General features: G+C 44.0%; 1 protein-coding gene across 1 annotated transcript in view; it reads right to left on the reverse strand.

The window, feature by feature from the left end:
* Positions 1-11,353: 11,353 nt before the first annotated feature.
* Positions 11,354-18,563, reverse strand: part of Rnf8 (ring finger protein 8, E3 ubiquitin protein ligase) — a 31,936-nt gene continuing 24,726 nt past the window's right edge. The window contains exons 7-8 of the mRNA XM_013029649.1: positions 17,769-17,973; positions 11,354-11,856 (exon numbers count right to left, since the gene is read on the reverse strand). Of these exons, the coding sequence (XP_012885103.1) occupies positions 11,840-11,856; positions 17,769-17,973 (222 nt within the window). The 3' untranslated portion in view covers positions 11,354-11,839. The remainder of the gene's footprint in view (positions 11,857-17,768; positions 17,974-18,563) is intronic.

Below are 18,563 nucleotides of genomic sequence, written 5' to 3' on the forward strand. Positions count from 1 at the left end.
AAATACTGTACCAAAAAAAAAAAAAGGCCAGGCCCACAAGAGTATATTGTATGACTCATTCATATAAAGCTTAAGAATAGCAAACTAATTAATCTATTGTTGTCTCAGAAAAATGTGGTTGGCTCAGAAACACAGGGATTTACTGGGGGGAAAAACACATGAAGGAACTTTCTAGAGACTGGCATTGTTTTATATCTTGATTGACTTGGTGATTACACAGGTATTAACATTATCAAAACTCATTGAACTGTTTACTTAAGATCTGTGATTTCCCCAGGCGCCTGGTGGCTCACGCCTGTAATCCTAGCTATTCAGGAGGCCGAGATCTGAGGATCACAGTTCAAAGCCAGCCTGGGCAAGAAAGTCCATGAGACTCTTATCTCCAACAAACCACTCAGAAAGCTGGAAGAGCGCTGTGGCTCAAGTGGTAGAGCACTAGCCTTGAGCTGAAGAGCTGAGGAACAGCACCCAGGCCCAGAGTTCAAGCCCCACAACTGACCAAAAAAAAAAAAAAAATCTGTGATTTCATTGTAAAATCTACTTCAATAAAACAAATTGAATGTGTGTGAATAAGTACAAAGGCTGCTACCTATATTAAACAAGAAAATTAAATTGTGGGATGGTCTTTGACATGGTTGGTTTGTTAATATTTAATCCATTTTCATTAGTTGGAAATTCTCCACTTCTAGATTCAAATATAACTATTGAATCGAAGCTTCTAAACGTTTTTTTTTTTTGTTTTTTTGGTCGGTTGTGGGGCTTGAACTCTGGGCTTGGGTGCTGTCCCGGCGCTCTTCAGCTCAAGGTGAGCACTCTACCACTTGAACCATAGCGCCACTTCCTAGAGTTGTTTTTGTTTTAAAATTGAGGCAGGAATAATCTTTCTTAAAGGATACAGTAATTCTCCAAGGGTCCAAAGATCAAGAATTCATCTTCAGTTAGGTCAATATCTTAACACTTTGATTCAGTTTATACAAGAAAAAAAATGGGTTGCATATCTGTGGATCAACTTAGAAGTCATCAAAATGGAAGTTGCTTTAGAAGTTTTTGGAAGTGTTTCAGAAATACACAAAATTCTCTTTGCAAAGATGATGACAGAATTTTATATTATAGCTTTCTGAGAAAAACATGCCCTCCAGCTTCCTCCTCATCGATGACTGGACCAAGGTTTGAAATTGTTCAGTAGCATCTATAAGGCTGACTTCCTAGTATCAAACTGGCAGGCTGGCCTCCATATAGTTAAAAGAATCTACCAGATAAAACATCAACAAAAAATTCCTTTTCTCATCATGTCTCAAGAGTGGCTTTTCTTCTCTTTTGTACTTGTTTTATTCCAGTGAAAGTAAAATTTCCACCCTTAATTTGAAAAAAAAAATGCTTTAAGGCAGATCTTCATAAAAGCTAGTAAACCTCTGTGTGGAAGGACAGCAATTCCTGTTCTTCCCTCATTTCCTGATGAAAAAAGAAATTTTTAAATGTGTTTGACTCAGAGACCTGTCTCATTGATGACATTTATGGCTGTTGACAAAACTTGTTTTTCAAGGCTTGTTAGAGGAATCTTTGTTGTCAGCGAATGTCTATGTTTTAAAAAACGAGGATGCCAATGTGAAAAGTTTGCTTCTCATTAAAGTAGCAAAACTAGATGCATCGCTGAGCATTGCCAGAGCTCCATCTGTGCAGAATAGGAAGGTTTCCTTCCCAAAATTCACTTGGCAAGAAATCCTTCAACCATTTCCAAACTGTTCCCAGCCTTTGTAGTTTAAAAACGGAGCCCACAAAATAAGAATTCTTCTTTGACAACATCATCAGGCCTTCAGGAGACAAAGGAGAGATAGCTACATGATTGCCTGTTGATGGTGGAGAGACATGTCTTATTCAGACACCCTTTCAGGCTGGGCAGATGTCAGATATTCTTTCAATTCTGCCAACTCCTCACTTGAATTCATATTAATTTATACACACATATACACACTAGCTTTTGTAACATGATTTAATAATAAAAATAAGATAATATATCTAGGCACAGTACCTTGAGCCTATAATCTTAGCTACTTGGAGGCAAAGGTTGGGGAATCATGATTCATGGCCAGTCCATACAGAAAGAAGTCCAGGAGGTAATGGAACTTTAAGAGGTGGTGCCTAATGGGAGAATTTAGGTCCCTGGGGGTGTGTCCTTGAAGGGGATTGTGGGACTAGGGTCTCTTTCTCTCTCCATTCCCAAGCACAAGTAAATGGTTCACCTTTATCACCATGCACTCCTACCATGATGTACCAGGGTAATCCACAACGGTGTGTGTGTGTGTGTGTGTGTGTGTGTAATACATCATGAACTGAAACCTCAACTGGAACCTTTCCTCTTTCAATTGATTTATCTCAGGGAATGGTTACATTAACAATAAGCTAATAGCCAGGCGCTGGTGCTCACACCTGTAATCCTAGCTACTCAGGAGGCTGAGATCTGAGGATCACAGTTCAAAGCCAACCCGGGCAGGAAAGTCCGTGAGACTCTTATCTCCAATAAACCACTAGAAAACCAGAAGTGGCACTGTGGATTCAGTGGTAGAGCCCTCGCCTTGAGCTGAAGAGCGCAGAGACAGTGCCCAAGCCCAGAGTTCAAGCCCCATGACCGACAAAAACAAACAAACAAAATAAGCTAACACATTAGAAAACATACAGGTGGAGGCTTGCACTGGTGGTCCACCTTTGTAATCCTAGCTACTCAGGAGGCTGAGATCTGAGGATGGCAGTTTGAAGCCAGCCTGGGCAGGAAAGTCCCATGGGACTCATACCTCCAATTAACCACTTAGAAACTGGAAGGGGAGCTGTGGCTCAAAGTGGTAGAGCTAGCCTTGAGCAAAAAAGCTCAAATACAGCACCCAGGCCTTGAATTCCAGCCCCATGACCAGGAAGAAAAACATAAAGATCAAATTTTACTTTATTATTTATTTTATTTTTTGGTGGTCGTAGGGCTTGAACTCTGGGCTTGGGTGCTGTCCCTGCGCTCTTCAGCTCAAGGCGAGCACTCTACTGCTTGAGCCACAGCACCACTTCCGTTTTTCTAGTGGTTTTATTGGAGATAGGAGTCTCACAGACTTTCCTGCCCAGGCTGGCTTTAAACCATGATCCTCAGATCTCAGCCTCCTGAGTAGCTAGGATTACAGGCATGAGCCACTGGTGTCCAGCTAAGATCACAGTTTTAAAGGGAAAAGTAAAAGAAATAATCTCTAGTATCTAGAACTTTTAACTCTATCTACAACCTGCTAGCAATAATAGTTACCTTCTTTGGGAGGGTAAGTGGGGGCACAGAAATGGAGGAACAAAGGATGCAGCAGGTACTGACTAGATACTATGTTGAAAATGAACTATACAACTTTAGTTGTATAGTATAGTTGGAAGATGGGAGTGAGGGGAGGGGTGACATTGTCCAAAAAGAAATGTACTCTTTACCTGACTGACATAACTATAACCCCTCTATACACCACCTTTATAATAACTATAAAAATAGTAATAGTTATCTTAAAAATACCCTGGGACAGTTACATGAACCCCTAGACAGGTTTGAAATTGCCTAGTTCACGTGTAGATTATACACTTATCCAAGTCTCAAAAGGTCAACCTGTATTATAAAGAATTTTTATTTGAACTGTCTGGTTTCCAAAATGTAAAAGCAACAAAAAATCTAGATTCTCAATATAGGACACAGGCCTTCAGCTTTGGTAGCCACATAATTACTTGGTATAGCACTGCCTGGTCACTACACCACACCAGCACAAGTAGACGAGTCACGTATTATCTGGTGGTAGAGCTGACAATGTTATGGTTCTGAGTAGAAATTATTTTTGTTTTTCTTTGTTTTGCCAGTCCTAGGGCTTGAATTCAGGACCTGAGCTTCTTTTGCTCAAGTCTAGCACTCTACCAATTGAACCACAGCACTACTTCTGACTTTTTCTGTTTATGTGGTACTGAGGAATCGAACCCAGGGCTTCATGGATGCTAGGCAAGCACTCTACCACTAAGCCACATTCCCAGCCGAAATAATGTTTTGAATTACCCCCCAACTACTATGATATGAAAAGAGCTATAACTGCTGTTGGTGAGAATCACCAAGACTAGTACTATTATTAGTGTTGACCATCTACTGGATCCCTATTGACTGCTGCATTACAAGGCGCCCCTGTACCTAGCTTAACATACCTCATCACAGGGCTGATGGGAGCAGTTTGGCTCCAGGGCCCTCGTGGAGTGGGAATCAGCTGCTGGTCTTGGGCAGCCTTCTGCAGGCTTGTCTGGGCTGGATGATCTGCTTGCAAGTACAGTCTGTGTCTGCTGGTAGGGGTCTCCATTCCACACTGAACCCCATTCTGCTTTGTCCAGCTGGAAGCTGTCAACCCAGCCTCCTTTGTCACCGCACCTAACCCTATTGCTATGCCCTAGATAACGACATGTATTCCGTGTAGGGTGAAACTTGGGAAGACTTTTTAAAAAAATACAAGGAAGCCGGGCGCTGGTGGCTCACGCCTTTATTCTTGCTACTCAGGAGGCTGAGATCTGAGGATCACGGTTCAAAGCCAGCCCGGGCAAGAGAGACCGTGAGACTCCTATCTCCAATAAACCACCAGAAAACAGGAAGTGGCGCTGTAGCTCAAGTGGTAGAGCGCTTGCCTTGAGCTGAAGAGCTGAGGGACAGCGCCCAAGCCCAGAGTTCAAGCCCCACGACCGACAAAAAAAAAAAAAAAATACAAGGAAGTACTGGGATTATGGGGACTGAGAGTGAACAGTAGGAGAGGTTAATCTGAACACATTATACGTACATGTAAATTACTATGGTGAAATCTTTTTGTATGTTTAATATACGCAGGCAGGTACAGGTGGGAGGAGGGGCCATGCAGAGAATGAAGGGAGGCAAATATGGCTGACTTTATATACTGACTTTTAACACTTGAGTGGAGCTTATGCTTCTGACTTTTTTTGTTGTTTAATTGGGAATCAGAGGCTCTTAGATTTGCCTGGCTTCAAACCTTCATCCTCAGATCTGAGGCTCTGGAGTAGCTAGGATTATAAACATGAGCCAGTGGTTGACTAGCTCATGCTATAAATAGCCAAATGTAGAACTGGAATTCAAATTAAGCTGTGTCTGCCTTCCAGTCTGTGCTGTGACCTGAGTTGAGATATTCAACCTCTCTGAACCTTGGGATGTTCATTTGGGGTCACTGGGCCATACTCTTGAAGAGGATTGGAGTGGGCTCTCACCTGTGTCTTCCCTTCTGTTTGACCATGAGGTGAATGGCTCTGCTCTGCCAAGTGTTCTCTGTACAGTGCTGCAGTCTGATCAGGTGCCTGGGAGAAGTGTGTCTGCCTGATCATGCTACCTCCAAACCCGTGGGCCCAAACCAACCCTTCCTCTGTATAGTTAATTCATCCCGGCAACAAAGTGGACTAACACAGAAGAGCAATCTTTGTTCTTGCAGGTGTCCCCTCCAGGCCTTTCCTTTCCTGTGACCAGCTTTTAACCTACATTCTGTCTTTTAACCTCTCATCATCTTAAAATCCCTCTCAAGATCCCAATCCTAACCAGGCACTGGTGACGCACACCTGTAATCCTAGCTACTTAAGAGGCTGAGATCTTTGGATTATAGTTGGAAGCCAACCTGGGCAGGAAGATCTGTTGAGTCTCATCTCCAATAAACCACCAAAAAGCCAGAAGTGGAGCTGTGGCTCAAGTGATAAGTCTTTAGACAGTACTCAGACCCTGAGTTTAAAGAAGAAAAAAAAAAAAGAGCAGCGCGCACACACACAAACCCACACCCATACCCACCCACACACACCACACAGAGGCACACACGCACATAAAGATCTAATCCTGGATGCATCCACTTTCCCCACACACGGGCGGGAAAAGCACACAACACATCCCAACTGATGCCATGATACCCAGGCCTCCATCACTGTACTCATGCTGCCCTTTATCCTGCTTCCCTAGCGAGCTCTCCTGGCTCCCAGACCTCCCCTTCCAACCTGATCCCAATGCTCACTCTCCACTGTCATCAGAACCCTCTGTAGCTCCACAAGATAAACAGACCATCAGTGGAACTTCCTCTACCAGATTTTCAGATTTTTCCCTCCACTTCCATTTTCTCCCCTGAAATACATAACAAGTCCTATTTCTCACTCACTAATGCCAGGCAGATGGTTATTTTGCCTCCAGTATGCCACCCGAACTGCTCTTCCAGTGAATTTATGGAGCAGTAACAGCAGGAAATACTGTGTGGAGATTGATGAGCCGACAGCGTGTAGGTATGTGGTCTGGCAATGTGGTCAACATTACATCAGCATTTGCTGAGTGTCTACTACAGGCCCATCCCCTTCCTAGGATGGAAGGGCTCTTCAAAACTGGAGAACGAAGTGAACAAGACAGCTCATTATTTTTCTCAACACAAAGCCCTATCTTCTCCCCAGGAGCTGCCCTCACCAACTGCCTCCACTACCATTTAGACAGAAAAAGTTGAAAAATGCTGACCAGATCAGAAATTTCTTCCTTTGAATGATGCATAATAGCCTTCAAATGCCAGGCCTGCGGTAGCCAATGGCAGTCTTCTGCTCTCACCAGGCCCTGCACCTTTAACAAGACAGACACTCTAAGGCCAGGGACAGACAGTGATTCCTGTTCTGATCTCCTCCCATTCTTCTTAGATTAGGACCACAATGCAAGTTAGAAATTCCCTCTGTACATCAAGTAGAGCTAATCAGAGGACTAGCAGCATCTAAATGTCAGATAAACAGCCCGGGACACCCCAGGTTTCTGGGTGGAGAGATTTGTTACAGAGCAGGTTATTAAAAAGCAAAGGCAGTTGAAGAGCTAGCTGCCCATCCCAGGAGCCCTGTGGCTGTGGTGCCCGGGTGGCTACTCACAGAGAATGGCAAAGTGGGGATGAGAGAAAGGCCGGCGATAACGAGGGGATTTCGTTTTAATTTGTATCCAGCTATCCCGTCCACCAACAGTAAAATCTCCCACTTTGGCACCATCTGATTGATGAAGCTGGCCTAGAAGTTAGAGAGACCTTTCTAGATTGAAATAATGGGATGGACAGGGAGCACCTCACTTCACTGGCTGCATTCATCCGCTTAATAAAGCCAGAATGGAAGCACACACTCTAGTCTCTCAGAACCCTGTTGTAGAGAACATGTCTTTAATTAGAGGCACACTGCACAGCAGTGGGGCTCAGCTCTACTGTAGTTTGGTGCTGTGTGAGAGAAAAGTTATCATGTATTTTTCTAGGCAAGCAAAATGAATATGATGTTTAACATCAGATCTCTTCAAGGAAAGAACATTCTGTAGCTCAGAGAAACAATGCAAGTTTGGGTTATTTTTTGGTTTGTCTTCTAAAAATAGAACATTCTTCTGAGTACGGTGGTACATGCCTATAATCCCAGCACTCAGGTAGCTAAAAGGTTTGTAAATTCAAGGCCAGACTGTTTAATATTGAGACCGTTCCCCCTCCCCCACAATAAAACTAGGCACCAGTGGCTCAGGCCTACATGTAATCCTTGCTACTTAGGAGGCTGGGGCTCAAGGTTCAAAGACAGCCAAGTCAGGAAAATCTGTGAGCCTTTCCTACCCCCTCCAAAAAAAAAATGCTGGAAGTAGAGCTATGATTCAAGTAGTAGAATGCCAATGCCAGTCTTGAGGGAAAAGGCTAAGGGATAGCACTCAGGTCCTGAATTCAAAAACATTCTGGTTTATTTTAGGTTTTTTTATCCCCCCAATCCTGGGGCTTGAACATTGTCCCTGAGCTTTTTTTGCTCAAGGCTAGTGCTCTGACCACTTGAGCCACAGCATGACTTCCGTTTTGCTTTGTTTTTGCCAGTTCTGGGGCTTGAACTCAGGGCCTGGGCACTGTCCCTAAGCTTTTTGCTCAAGGCTAGCACTCTACCACTTGAGCCACAGCTCCACTTCCAACTTTTTCTATTTATATAGTACTAAGGAATTGAATCCAGGGCTTCATGCATGCTAGGCAAGCACAAGCACTCTATCTCTAAGCCACATTCCCAGCCCCCAGCATTTTATTTGTTTTAGTTTATTGGAGATAAGAGTCTCATGGACTTTTCTGCAATCCTCAGATCTCAGCCTCCTGAGTAGCTAGGAATACAGGTGTTTGCTACAGGCGCCTGGCTACTTTAGGTTTTAGAGATAGGGTCTTGCCAAATAGCCCATGCCAGCCCAGCCTAGAACTCATGATAGCGTAAACCATTTTCCTGCTTCTACCTCAAGACTGCTGGGAATACAGGCATGCACAGCACAACACCCTACTACATATCTGTTTGTAAGCAGTATGATATTAAGTGTGACATAACTATTTAGGCCTTACTTTGTAATTAATTTGGAAGTAAAGATCCTTTAGAGCTGAAATAACCAAGGCTCAGAAAGGTTGAGGAACTTATCTAGGTTATATAGTTACAAACAGCAGGGCTGCGAGGCCAATCAAGACAGTGTGGCTTTTTAATTGTAAAAGTTCTTTACTTAGTATTCCTCTTAATATGTCTTCCTAGCTTATCTTCTCTAATTGTGTGGCACTGGAGGGAAGCATGCTCCGAGAGGCGGCAAGTTGGGAGTGCTCAGAACGGTCGTCTATGAGGCTGTCCCTGCAGATAACCTCAGGATCTTCAAGGCAAGAGGCTCTTCAAGGATCTTTTCTTTAATGAATGAAGTAGGGACCACAACAACATTGTTTCAGGAGGAAAAGGTTTGAGGCAAGCTGCAGTTCCATCAGAAGTAGGCTGGAGTGCAAGTATGGAACTCAGTGGTAGAACATGCTGCATAGCCTGGATCAGGACCTGGTTCAACCACAGCACCCAAAGTGAAAAACAGCCCAGAAAAATGAAGCATGGTAAAAGCAAACTGAAGTAACATGCATCTGTAAGAAAGGAAGGAAGACAAAGTCCTTTAGGTACTACGTGTGAAAGAAAAGGTGCAGAATAGCTTATCGTTTGTGTAAAAGAAGGGAGAAGAACCCATGTGCATGTGCTTGTCCATGCAGGGAAGGTCTCTGTAGTGCCTGTAGCACTTGCTCATCTGCGAGGATGTGCTCATAGGGAGAGAGCCAGAAGTTTTCCAGTGTTCTTTTATGCCTTTTGATTTCAAACCATGAGAACTAGTACTTGGTTGTGAAGTGTATATCTATACTTGTAAAAGAATTATGTCTCAACTGAAAACATGGAATATACAAAATCTTAGCTCTATCCATGTCATCACATAAAGCAAGCATATGTATAGAAACCAAGTCATTACATCAAGGTAACAATCACGTTTTTTTCAGGACTTTTCTGATAGTTATAGTTAATATTCTTAGTGCTATTTTTCTATGTTTCATTTTACTTCTTCCTTGACTCTACTAGTACCTCTTTTTCTTCCCTTTTTTAGGCAGTGCAAGGGATAGAACCCAATGCCTCACACATGCTAGGCAAGTGCTACAGCACTGAGCCTTCAGCTAATATTCAAAGATGGAATTGAAACCAGGGTATCCACAATACTCAGTCTACTGCATGAAAGCAGATAAGACATCCTGTACCATCCCTGCACAGGTGGTAAAAGGTGGTAGTAGTCTCCAATTCTTTGTGAAACATACAGGGTATAGAAGAGTAAAATACAATGGTTCTCTGCACAGAAAATGGAAAGGGAGGGAAGCAGATCAGTGACAGACAGCTCAGTTCCACATTCCTGCTAGGAAGAGGGCTCTCTGTTCTAATCACCATTCTTCAGTCTTCTATGTTCTCATCACAGAATACCGAGGACACCAAAGCTTGTCCAGAGCTCTTACCTCCCACCACCGACATGCTGTTTCTTTCTGTTGAAAAGGGAAGGTGAGGCACAGGAAATGTCTTTCTCAACAGGACTCCTATTGTTCACGAAGTAAGAGCAAGAACTGACAAATGTATTGTATCAGACTAAAAAGTTTCTAGGTACTGGGCACTGGTGACTCACATCCGAAATCCTACTCAGGAGGCTGAGATCTGAGGATTGTGCCAGACTAAGCAGGAAAGTTCTCATGAGACTCTTATCTCCAGTTAACCACCAATATGCCAGAAGTAGAGCTGTGGCTCAAGTGGCAAAGCACTAGCCTTGAACAAAAAAAGCTCAGGGACAGTAGGGTGCTGTTGGCTAACGCCTGTAATCCTAGCTACTCAGAAGACTGAGTTCTGAGGATCATGTTTTGAAGCCAGCCCCAGCAAGAAAGTCCATGAGACTCATCTCCAATTAATCACCAGAAAACTGGAACTGGTGGTGTGGCCCAAAGTGGTAGAGTACTGGTCTTGAGTGCAAAAGCTCAGGGATAGTGCCCAGGCCGAGCTCAAACCCCAGGACCAGCACAAAAAATTTTAAATAAATACTTATACACATAAAATTGTTTAGAAAGAGGGGAGGGGAAATAATTTTTAAAAAAGTAGAAGAGGTGAATTTGAATGTAAAAAAACATCATAATGCTTTGTACACCATACACTAAGAAAAAGTAAAAAGAGAAGGTGATCAAAAGCAGCTATTAATTTAAAAAGGGGGGTTGGGGAGCACATCAAGTTCTCCTAAGTTCATTGTCTCTGTGTTCTTTTTTTTGGTCATGTGGCTTGAGCTCTGGGGGCCTGGGTGCTATCCAGCTCTTCAGCTCAAGTGCTCTACCACTTGAACCACAGTGCCACTTCCAGTTTTCTGGTGGTTAATTGGAGTTAGAGTCTTTTTTTTTTGTGTGTGCCAGTTGTGGGGCCTGAACTCTGGGCCTGGGTGCTGTCCCCCAGCTCTTCAGCTCAAGGCTAGCACTCTACCACTTGAGCTACAGTGTCACTTCTGGCTTTTTTTGCTTATGTGGTGCTGAGGAATCGAACCCAGGGCCTCATGCATGCAAGGCAAGCACTCTACCACTGAGCCACCTTCCCAGCCCTTGGAGTTAGAGTCTTAAGACTTTCCTGCCTGGGTTGGCTTTGAACTGCAATCCTCAGATCTCAGCCTCCTGAGTAGCTAGGATTACAGGCATGAGCCACTGATGCCTGGCTATCCCTGTGTTCTTGACATTGCTTTGTAAGTCTGGAAACATCTTCAGATGGCAGCTAAAGGAGAAGAACTCACCCACTCTGAAACAATGTAAGCGTAACCTCGGCCTCCAGAATAAGAGGGGACATGCTGGGGCGAGCCCACCTGCTGTGACACAGCCTGGGTGTGGCCTCGCAGGCTGACATTCACTTGAAGTGCATCATCTGCTACAGTCACTTGGCTGTAATCTATGAGCTGCCAGTGTTTACTTGTGAAACTGCCTGGGAGCTGGAAGGAAAGGAAGGTAAATACACCAAAGCCCAGCTGAGCAACCAATAGGTTTTACATTTTATTTCCAAGAAATGACATCTTGTTTTCACAAAGAAGAGGTAAGGTAGGCTCAAAATACAGGCTGCCTGCATGGGCAGCCATGGAGTGAACCCAACTGTTCAGAACATACATCAACAGAAATGCTTGTGAGGTACCAAAAACAGTAACAAGTTAAACAAAACAAAACAAAACAACCAAAAAACAAACCCAGAACTCAATCCATTGAACCTGTAGTGAAGAACTTAAAGCAGCCAATGTGTGTGATCCACAGTGCTTCAGACAATGATGGTATTGTCCAGGTATTCACCAGCAACATCTTCAGAACAGCAGCTGAAGGAAAGGAAGGAGGCCAGTGGGGCTAGCCACCACACCAAGCAAGGTGCAAGGCTTCCTAACTCAGTCTCTGTCTACACAGCTTCTCAGATGACCTCCACAGCAGCCAGAGTCACACCTGGAGAACCTTGTCTTTCAAATGCAGTCAGAGCATGCTCTTCATGACAGTCTCTTTGCTTTGGAGAGAAAGGAAAAGCAATGATGGAGACATCTGCATTCCCTCTCCTGGCCTCCCTGCTTCCATCTTCGCCAGCCCATCTCGTCTCACAGCAACCAGAATGAAGGGAAAAAATAAAACCAGATCATGTCACACTCTGCCCTTGGTGAGCAAGAAGGCACTGCTCTCACAGCCTCCAATAACAAAAGCATCTCACAGGCAAACGCCAGTGGTCACCTTCAGGACCCCATGGTGAGGCTCCTCAGTCATTGACTCCTGCCCTGCCCTGCTGAAGATCTATGTAAAGGTGAAGTGAGAAGGTAGTCAAACTCAACGATGTATGCATTTGGAGTGCAATGAAGGAACGCCATCTCCTAAACCATAGAAGCTTTCCCATGCTTGCAATGAGGTTGTAGCTTTTAATGAGAGAAGACCCCACTCCCCCTCTACCCCAAATCCCATAGCACTGATGTTAGGGAACTGCCTTCTGACCTCTGGCTAGAAGGACAGCTCTGTTATCATTGGAAGGGACTACTGAGGCAACAAGAAACTCAAGGTTCAAGGACTTTCCAGGCTGCTACCCCATGTCTCAGTTAATCCCAACCACTGATCCCCAGTAAAAAGATAGCTACACATCCCACTGGATGAACATGAAGGATACTGTGGTCATTTCAAATAAGATGTTAAATAAGAGACATCTCAGTGTGATGGAAAGCAACTTAAACAGAGGAAGTGCATTATGACCAGGAAAGTAAGGACAACAGGACACAGAGGAGGAGAAGGAATAAAAGAGCAGAATGGTGAGCGAGAAATAAGAACATGTTTCTAGTAATATATCTGTTAACTTTCTATCTCATGATTACTTTTACAAAGCATATATTAAAAAAAAATAGTCTCATTATTTGAGTGTGTGAATGTGGAATACTCTTAATCCACCTGACTTTCTTGAGCCATTTTCCTTGGTCAGTCATGGTTCTGAGAGGTGGGCAAGAAGGCTGACTTCATACACATGGCCTAAGAAGTTCCTGCTAGGCCGGGGATATTGCTTAGTGGTCGTGTTTACCTAACATACACGAAGCCCGGAAAAACACACATGGAAAAAAACAAAAAGAAGTGCTTACCAGGGGCTGGGAAGGTGGCTCAGTGGTAGAGCGCTTGCCTTGCATGCTCGAGGCCCTGAGTTTGATTCCTCAGCACCACATAAGCAAAAAGAAAAAAGCCGAAGTGGCGCTGTGGCTCAAGTGGTAGAGCGCTAGCCTTGAGCTGAAGAGCTGAGGGACAGCGCCCAGGCCCAGAGTTCAGGCCCCACGACCGGACTCAAAAACAAACAAACAAACAAACAAACAAAAAGTTCTTACCAAAAAGGGACAATGAGGTATCCCTTATCTGACATTTGAGAAGACAGTTTGAAATGATTACAGTATGGCAGGAACTGTCCATCCAATGGGACAGCAGGTCAGCGGTATGAATAACTGAAACACGTGGGGTAGCAGCCAGAAGGTCCCCACAAGTATTCTCTCTGGGTGAGTGGATTTACTATTGTCATTCCCACAAACATACCTTGACAAAGCTCTGAGTTCTAGCAATGGAAGATGGGCATTATCAAAGGAAAAACATCAAGGCAGCAGACACATACTCCAGAGTCTGGACTAGGAGTTCTTCCTGTTCCATGTCTGGAGCACCTACCTACCAGAAGCCACCAAAAGCCACAGGCCAGGTGGTCTAACTTGAGTAAATCTTCCCAGAGACCCTCAGCTCTGGAGGAGGCCTCTGTCTGAGCTTCACAAAGGTTGACCAGCCCTTCCCCCCGCTCAGCCCACTTGAAAGCCCCCTGAAGGCCGCACTGCACTCCTATCTGCAGCCTCAGCTCAGTAAAGCACTAGCAAGGGGGCAGGGGTGTAATATTTAAAAGTCTAAGTTGAAAATCAGTGGTCTAAGGAACTAGGTTTTAGATCTTTGATTAAACCCATGGGCTTATGCATGCTAGCCAAGTGCTTAACCACTGAGCTGCATCTCCAGGCCCACTTTTCTATTTTCTATAATCCAAGGGAAATGCTACAGAAAGCAAAAGGTTAGACATTAATGTATCTCTTAACCAACTAAAACTCAACAAGAACAGAAGAAACAGAAAGGAAGTAACCAGACACTGCTCTCTCACCTCACCAACTCCCCTGTAAGGGGTTTCAAAAAAACTCTTCCTGCTGGGGTACTGTGCTCACATCTGTAATCCTAGCTACTCAGGAGGCTAAGATCTGAGGATCACAGTTCAAAGCCAGCCCAGGCAAGAAAGTCTGTGATACTCTCATCTCCAATTAACTACAAAAAGCTAGAAATGGAGCTGTGTCCCAAATGAGAGAACTAGCCTTGAGCAAAAGAAGCTCAGGCCCTGAGTTCAAGCCCCAGTACTGGCATTACAACAACAACAACAACAACAAGGGCTGGGAAGGTGGCTCAGTGGTAGAGCGCTTGCCTTGCATGCATGAGACCCTGGGTTCGATTCCTCAGTACCACATAAGCAGAAAAAAAAAGCCAGAAGTGGCACTGTAGCTCAAGTGGTAGAGTGCTAATCTTGAGCTGAAGGGCTGAGGGACAGCGCCCAGTCCCAGAGTTCAGGCCCCACGATCGGACCAAAAAACAACAACAACAAAAAAGCAACCAAAACCCTCTTCCCCTCACAAAAATCTCCTAGTACTCCAGAGAACAACCATTACTCATGCAACAAAACTATTTGGATGTATGCTATTCACTCCAGTTCCAGAGAATCCTTTCTCCAACTCAGAAACCCTTCCCCTCCCCTGCTCTCCTTTAGGCTGCATTTATAAGAAACCATAGTTAATCAGTTATGTGGCTCTACTCCTAGCCTGGAGATATGGAACTCTGAGACAACCACCAGCGAAGGAGGCCAAGGAGGGGCTGCTCTTGGTGAAGTTGGAAAATCAGCCATCTGCATGGGCAGCCCCCATGCAATCACAGGCAGACACCCCCCCTCTGAATTTCTGAGAAAAACCATCCTTGCCCAGGGCTGGACTATAGCACTAGAAATGGCAATGAAATACTTGCCAATCCTACTTCCTAGATCCTAAATTTAGTCCTTCTAAAAAAAAACAAAAACAAAAAAAAAATCAACCCAAATCCCTCCTAAGCACTAAAGAGCAAATCAGCTTTTAATGGCCTTAAACATACAAGGACAGTTGGTATTTGCACGGTGAGTTTTCTCTAAACCCTGCACTGCAGTCCAGTGAAGCTGCTGATGATTTGGCACATCATTCCCTAAATCAGGTTTCAGGTCTGCTGTGTATCTCTAGAGAACACCTCAAAGCTGCATGCTGTGATAACTGCACAACTGGAGATGGTTGCCAGAACTTCTGGGAGCAAATGCACACAGAGGAGAAACTGTTTACTGTGCAGCCTCCTACTGTCGCCAAAAGGCCAAGAAGTACCTCTTTAGCCTTTGGAGAGAAAGGTGGGGGGGTGCTGGCATTTACTCTGTACAGCAGTTTTGTGGACAAAGCTGACACAGGCTGTTCAGCTTCCTTCCAAGGCCTTGTGAAGTCATCACAGTAGATGTACAAACACATTACTGTGTTTGGACTGCCAAGAAGGGAACTGGGCAAGAGGTTGGGCAACAACCACACTCAGATGTCCCTATCCTGACACAGACCCAGAACACTTCAGCTCAAAGGTCATAAACCTGATCCTGGTCAAATTGAATTTCTGAGACAGTGCCTCTTGCAAAAGGGGAAGAGAGAGAAGGAAGAAAGCATTCCCAGGCCTCAGTAGATAACTGTTCAACCTTGCTGTCATCTTACAAGTCTAATACCACATGAATATGGCATTTGGGGGGGGGTTGATTTCAACTCAGGGTCTTGTGCATTTCTATCAGCACTCTATCACTTGAGCCATGCCTCCTCCAGCCCCATTTGCTTTCATTATTTTTATAATAGGGTCCTGATACTCCTATTTCCTATTTCCATTTCTCACATAGCTAGACTGACATAATGATATGACATCGTGCCTAATTTTTTACTGGCTGAGATGAAATTGCGGAACTTTTTTTTAAAACAGGGGTTAGCTTTGAAGGATGACTTTCTCAGTCTCTGCCTCTGAGTAGCTAGGATTCTAGCATGAGCCCTCAAACCCAGCTAAATATGTTTTTTTTGGGGGGCCACAAGGGATAGGGCTGGTGACCAACCACTGCTGTCTCATGCCTGTATGCTTTGCTCATTCAGTTTCTTCTGCTTGGCAAACCAACTCCCAAGGAACCTGTAAGATTCCACCCAAATGTGGAGCTTTCTCTCCCTTCCACCTACCTAAAGACAGAAAGGTCCATGCTCTGAAGTTTCCCAGGTCCTGCTGTGACACATACACCAGCTATCTCCTTTTCTTCCCGTCTTTTCTACTGTGAGTGCTGTGCTTATTAAGACGATGCTATATTTCTCTATCCCCATGTCCATTAAGTTTTGCTATGGCATGACAGGAGATGGCATTCTACCAGAATCAAACAGCTCTTGGAGGTAAAAAAAAAAATGTGGGCATTCAAAACTTGGCACAAAGCTGGGTGCTAGTGGCTCACACCAATAATATTAGCTACTTGGGAGTCTGAATTTGAGGATCACAGTTCAAAGTTAGCCTGGACAGAAAAGTCCACAAGACTCCATCTCCAATTAACCAGAAAAAAGCCAAATTGGAAGTATGGCCCAACTGACAAGAGTGCCGTCATGAGCAAGAAAGCCAAAGGAGAGAATAAGACCCCAAAATCAAGTGCTCAGGTATAATCAAAGACACATGAACATAAGTATGCAATGGCCAGGTGGCATGTGAAGGAGCAGCAAGCTCCTGGTTCTCTGACAGGTCTATATGTATAGCCAACTGACAAATGACATCACAGCATTTTGTCTCTGAAGCTTTCCCAAGTAATGCTTCATTAGCTCAAGGGACTGATCATGATAACTATATCTACCCTGCTTTTATATACACTAGAGCTCTACTCAGTAACAATCCTTCCTATTAGCTTCCTGTGCTTTGCCCAAGACACATGCTTTTGCCATAAAGATATTCCTGTCTCAAGCAGAGTGGCTCTCTGCAACCTTAATACAGCAGGCCAACTGTGGCAAGATCACTTTAATGAGCAGATACTCTCTACAGCAGCATAATTCATCAGGGAAACTCACCTATGCTAACTCTAATGGTCTTATACAAATTCTGACTGGGAGATTTGTTAGTGAAACTATCAGGATTCCAGAAGACCACACAGTAGGATTAGACTTACATACCTTAGTTCTATAATCCTGTCCAGTCTGTCCAATGATAACTCTAATAGACCAGATATGTATATGTGTTCAAGTATTCTGAAAATTGAAAACTTTTTTAAGTGCTTGAACTCAGGGTCAGGGTGCTATCCCTTAGCTTTTTTGCTCAAGGCTGCCTCTCTAGTGCTTGAGCCACAACTCCACTTCCAGCTTTTTTCTAGTTAAGTGGAGATAAGAATCTCACAGACTTTTCTGCTTGAGTTGGCTTTGAAAGTTGATCCTCAGATCTCAGCCTCCTAAGTAGCTAGGATTACAAGCAAGCCACTGTGCTAACACCAAATTGAAAACTTTGATTTGTAAACATACTATTTATAATTGTCTATTTAACCTAAGTGATAGCAACTAAGCTGTCATGAGCAACAGCACCATCTAGTGATGAATAAGGCAAACCATCTGACTGACTGTGTTTTGTAGTCAGCTTGCTTTTACCACATTCCCATGGCCAAGGCACACACCAGCTTTCCACATTTCCTATGTTCAAGGTAAAGAGAACTCCCTTTATTATCTCATTTCTTCCACCCTGTCTTTAGCTCACTCTCTTCCCCAATTACAAACAAATAAATCTGTTGAAGTCTGGATGCAAGTCCTTCATTGAGAACTAGGGGTTTCCTGACCCACTCACCTCTTCGTTCCCTAATGAGGACAATCCGTCGTTCTCTCACTTCTGAGCTCAGACTGACCACCATCTTATTAATGCAGTTATCCAGAACCAGGGAGTAAGTTTTGGACTTGATGTCCTGCCGACAAATGGGGCATTCTGTCTTCCGCTTCATCCACTCATTGATACAGTAGGAACAGAAACTGTGGGCACAGTTCAAGGTGACAGCCTACAACACAAATGGGAACACAAAATCATACCTGTCATGCTTACTTTCTCAAAGCTATAACAGGAAGTAATTTTCAAGGCAAAAAAGAAAGCTAGTCATAGTCTCATGTAGAATAGGGTGGAATTTTTTTTGGGGGTGGGGGGGCAGAACTGGGGCTTTAACTAGGCCTGGGCACTGTCCCTGAGCTTTTATGCTGAAGACTAGCATTCTATCCCTTAAGCCACAGCTCTACTTCCAGTTTTTTTTAGATAAAAATCTCACAGATTTTCCTGCTCCAGCTGGCTTTGAACCACAACCCTCAGATCTCAACCTCCTGAGTATAGCTAAGATTACAGGTTGAGCTACTGTCTACTTGGCAGAGGTGGAAATGTTTAAGTTTCATGTTCTAAGATTCATTTCTTTTGTAGATCCCTCCCCCACGGTATAACTTCTGTTTTCACTGTATTTGATGTTGGTATAATTTGGGGAGCGGAAGGGAAAAAACAAATTGTTTAAATAGGGATACAAGTTGACCCACTGCAACAATGAGATGTACAAGATGCTATGTCAAAAAACGAACTTTACAATGTAGAGGGGTGGGGAATGGGAGA

Source organism: Dipodomys ordii, unplaced genomic scaffold, assembly GCF_000151885.1.
Source record: "Dipodomys ordii isolate 6190 unplaced genomic scaffold, Dord_2.0 Scaffold120, whole genome shotgun sequence".
In the NCBI taxonomy this organism is placed as follows: Eukaryota; Metazoa; Chordata; class Mammalia; order Rodentia; family Heteromyidae; genus Dipodomys; species Dipodomys ordii.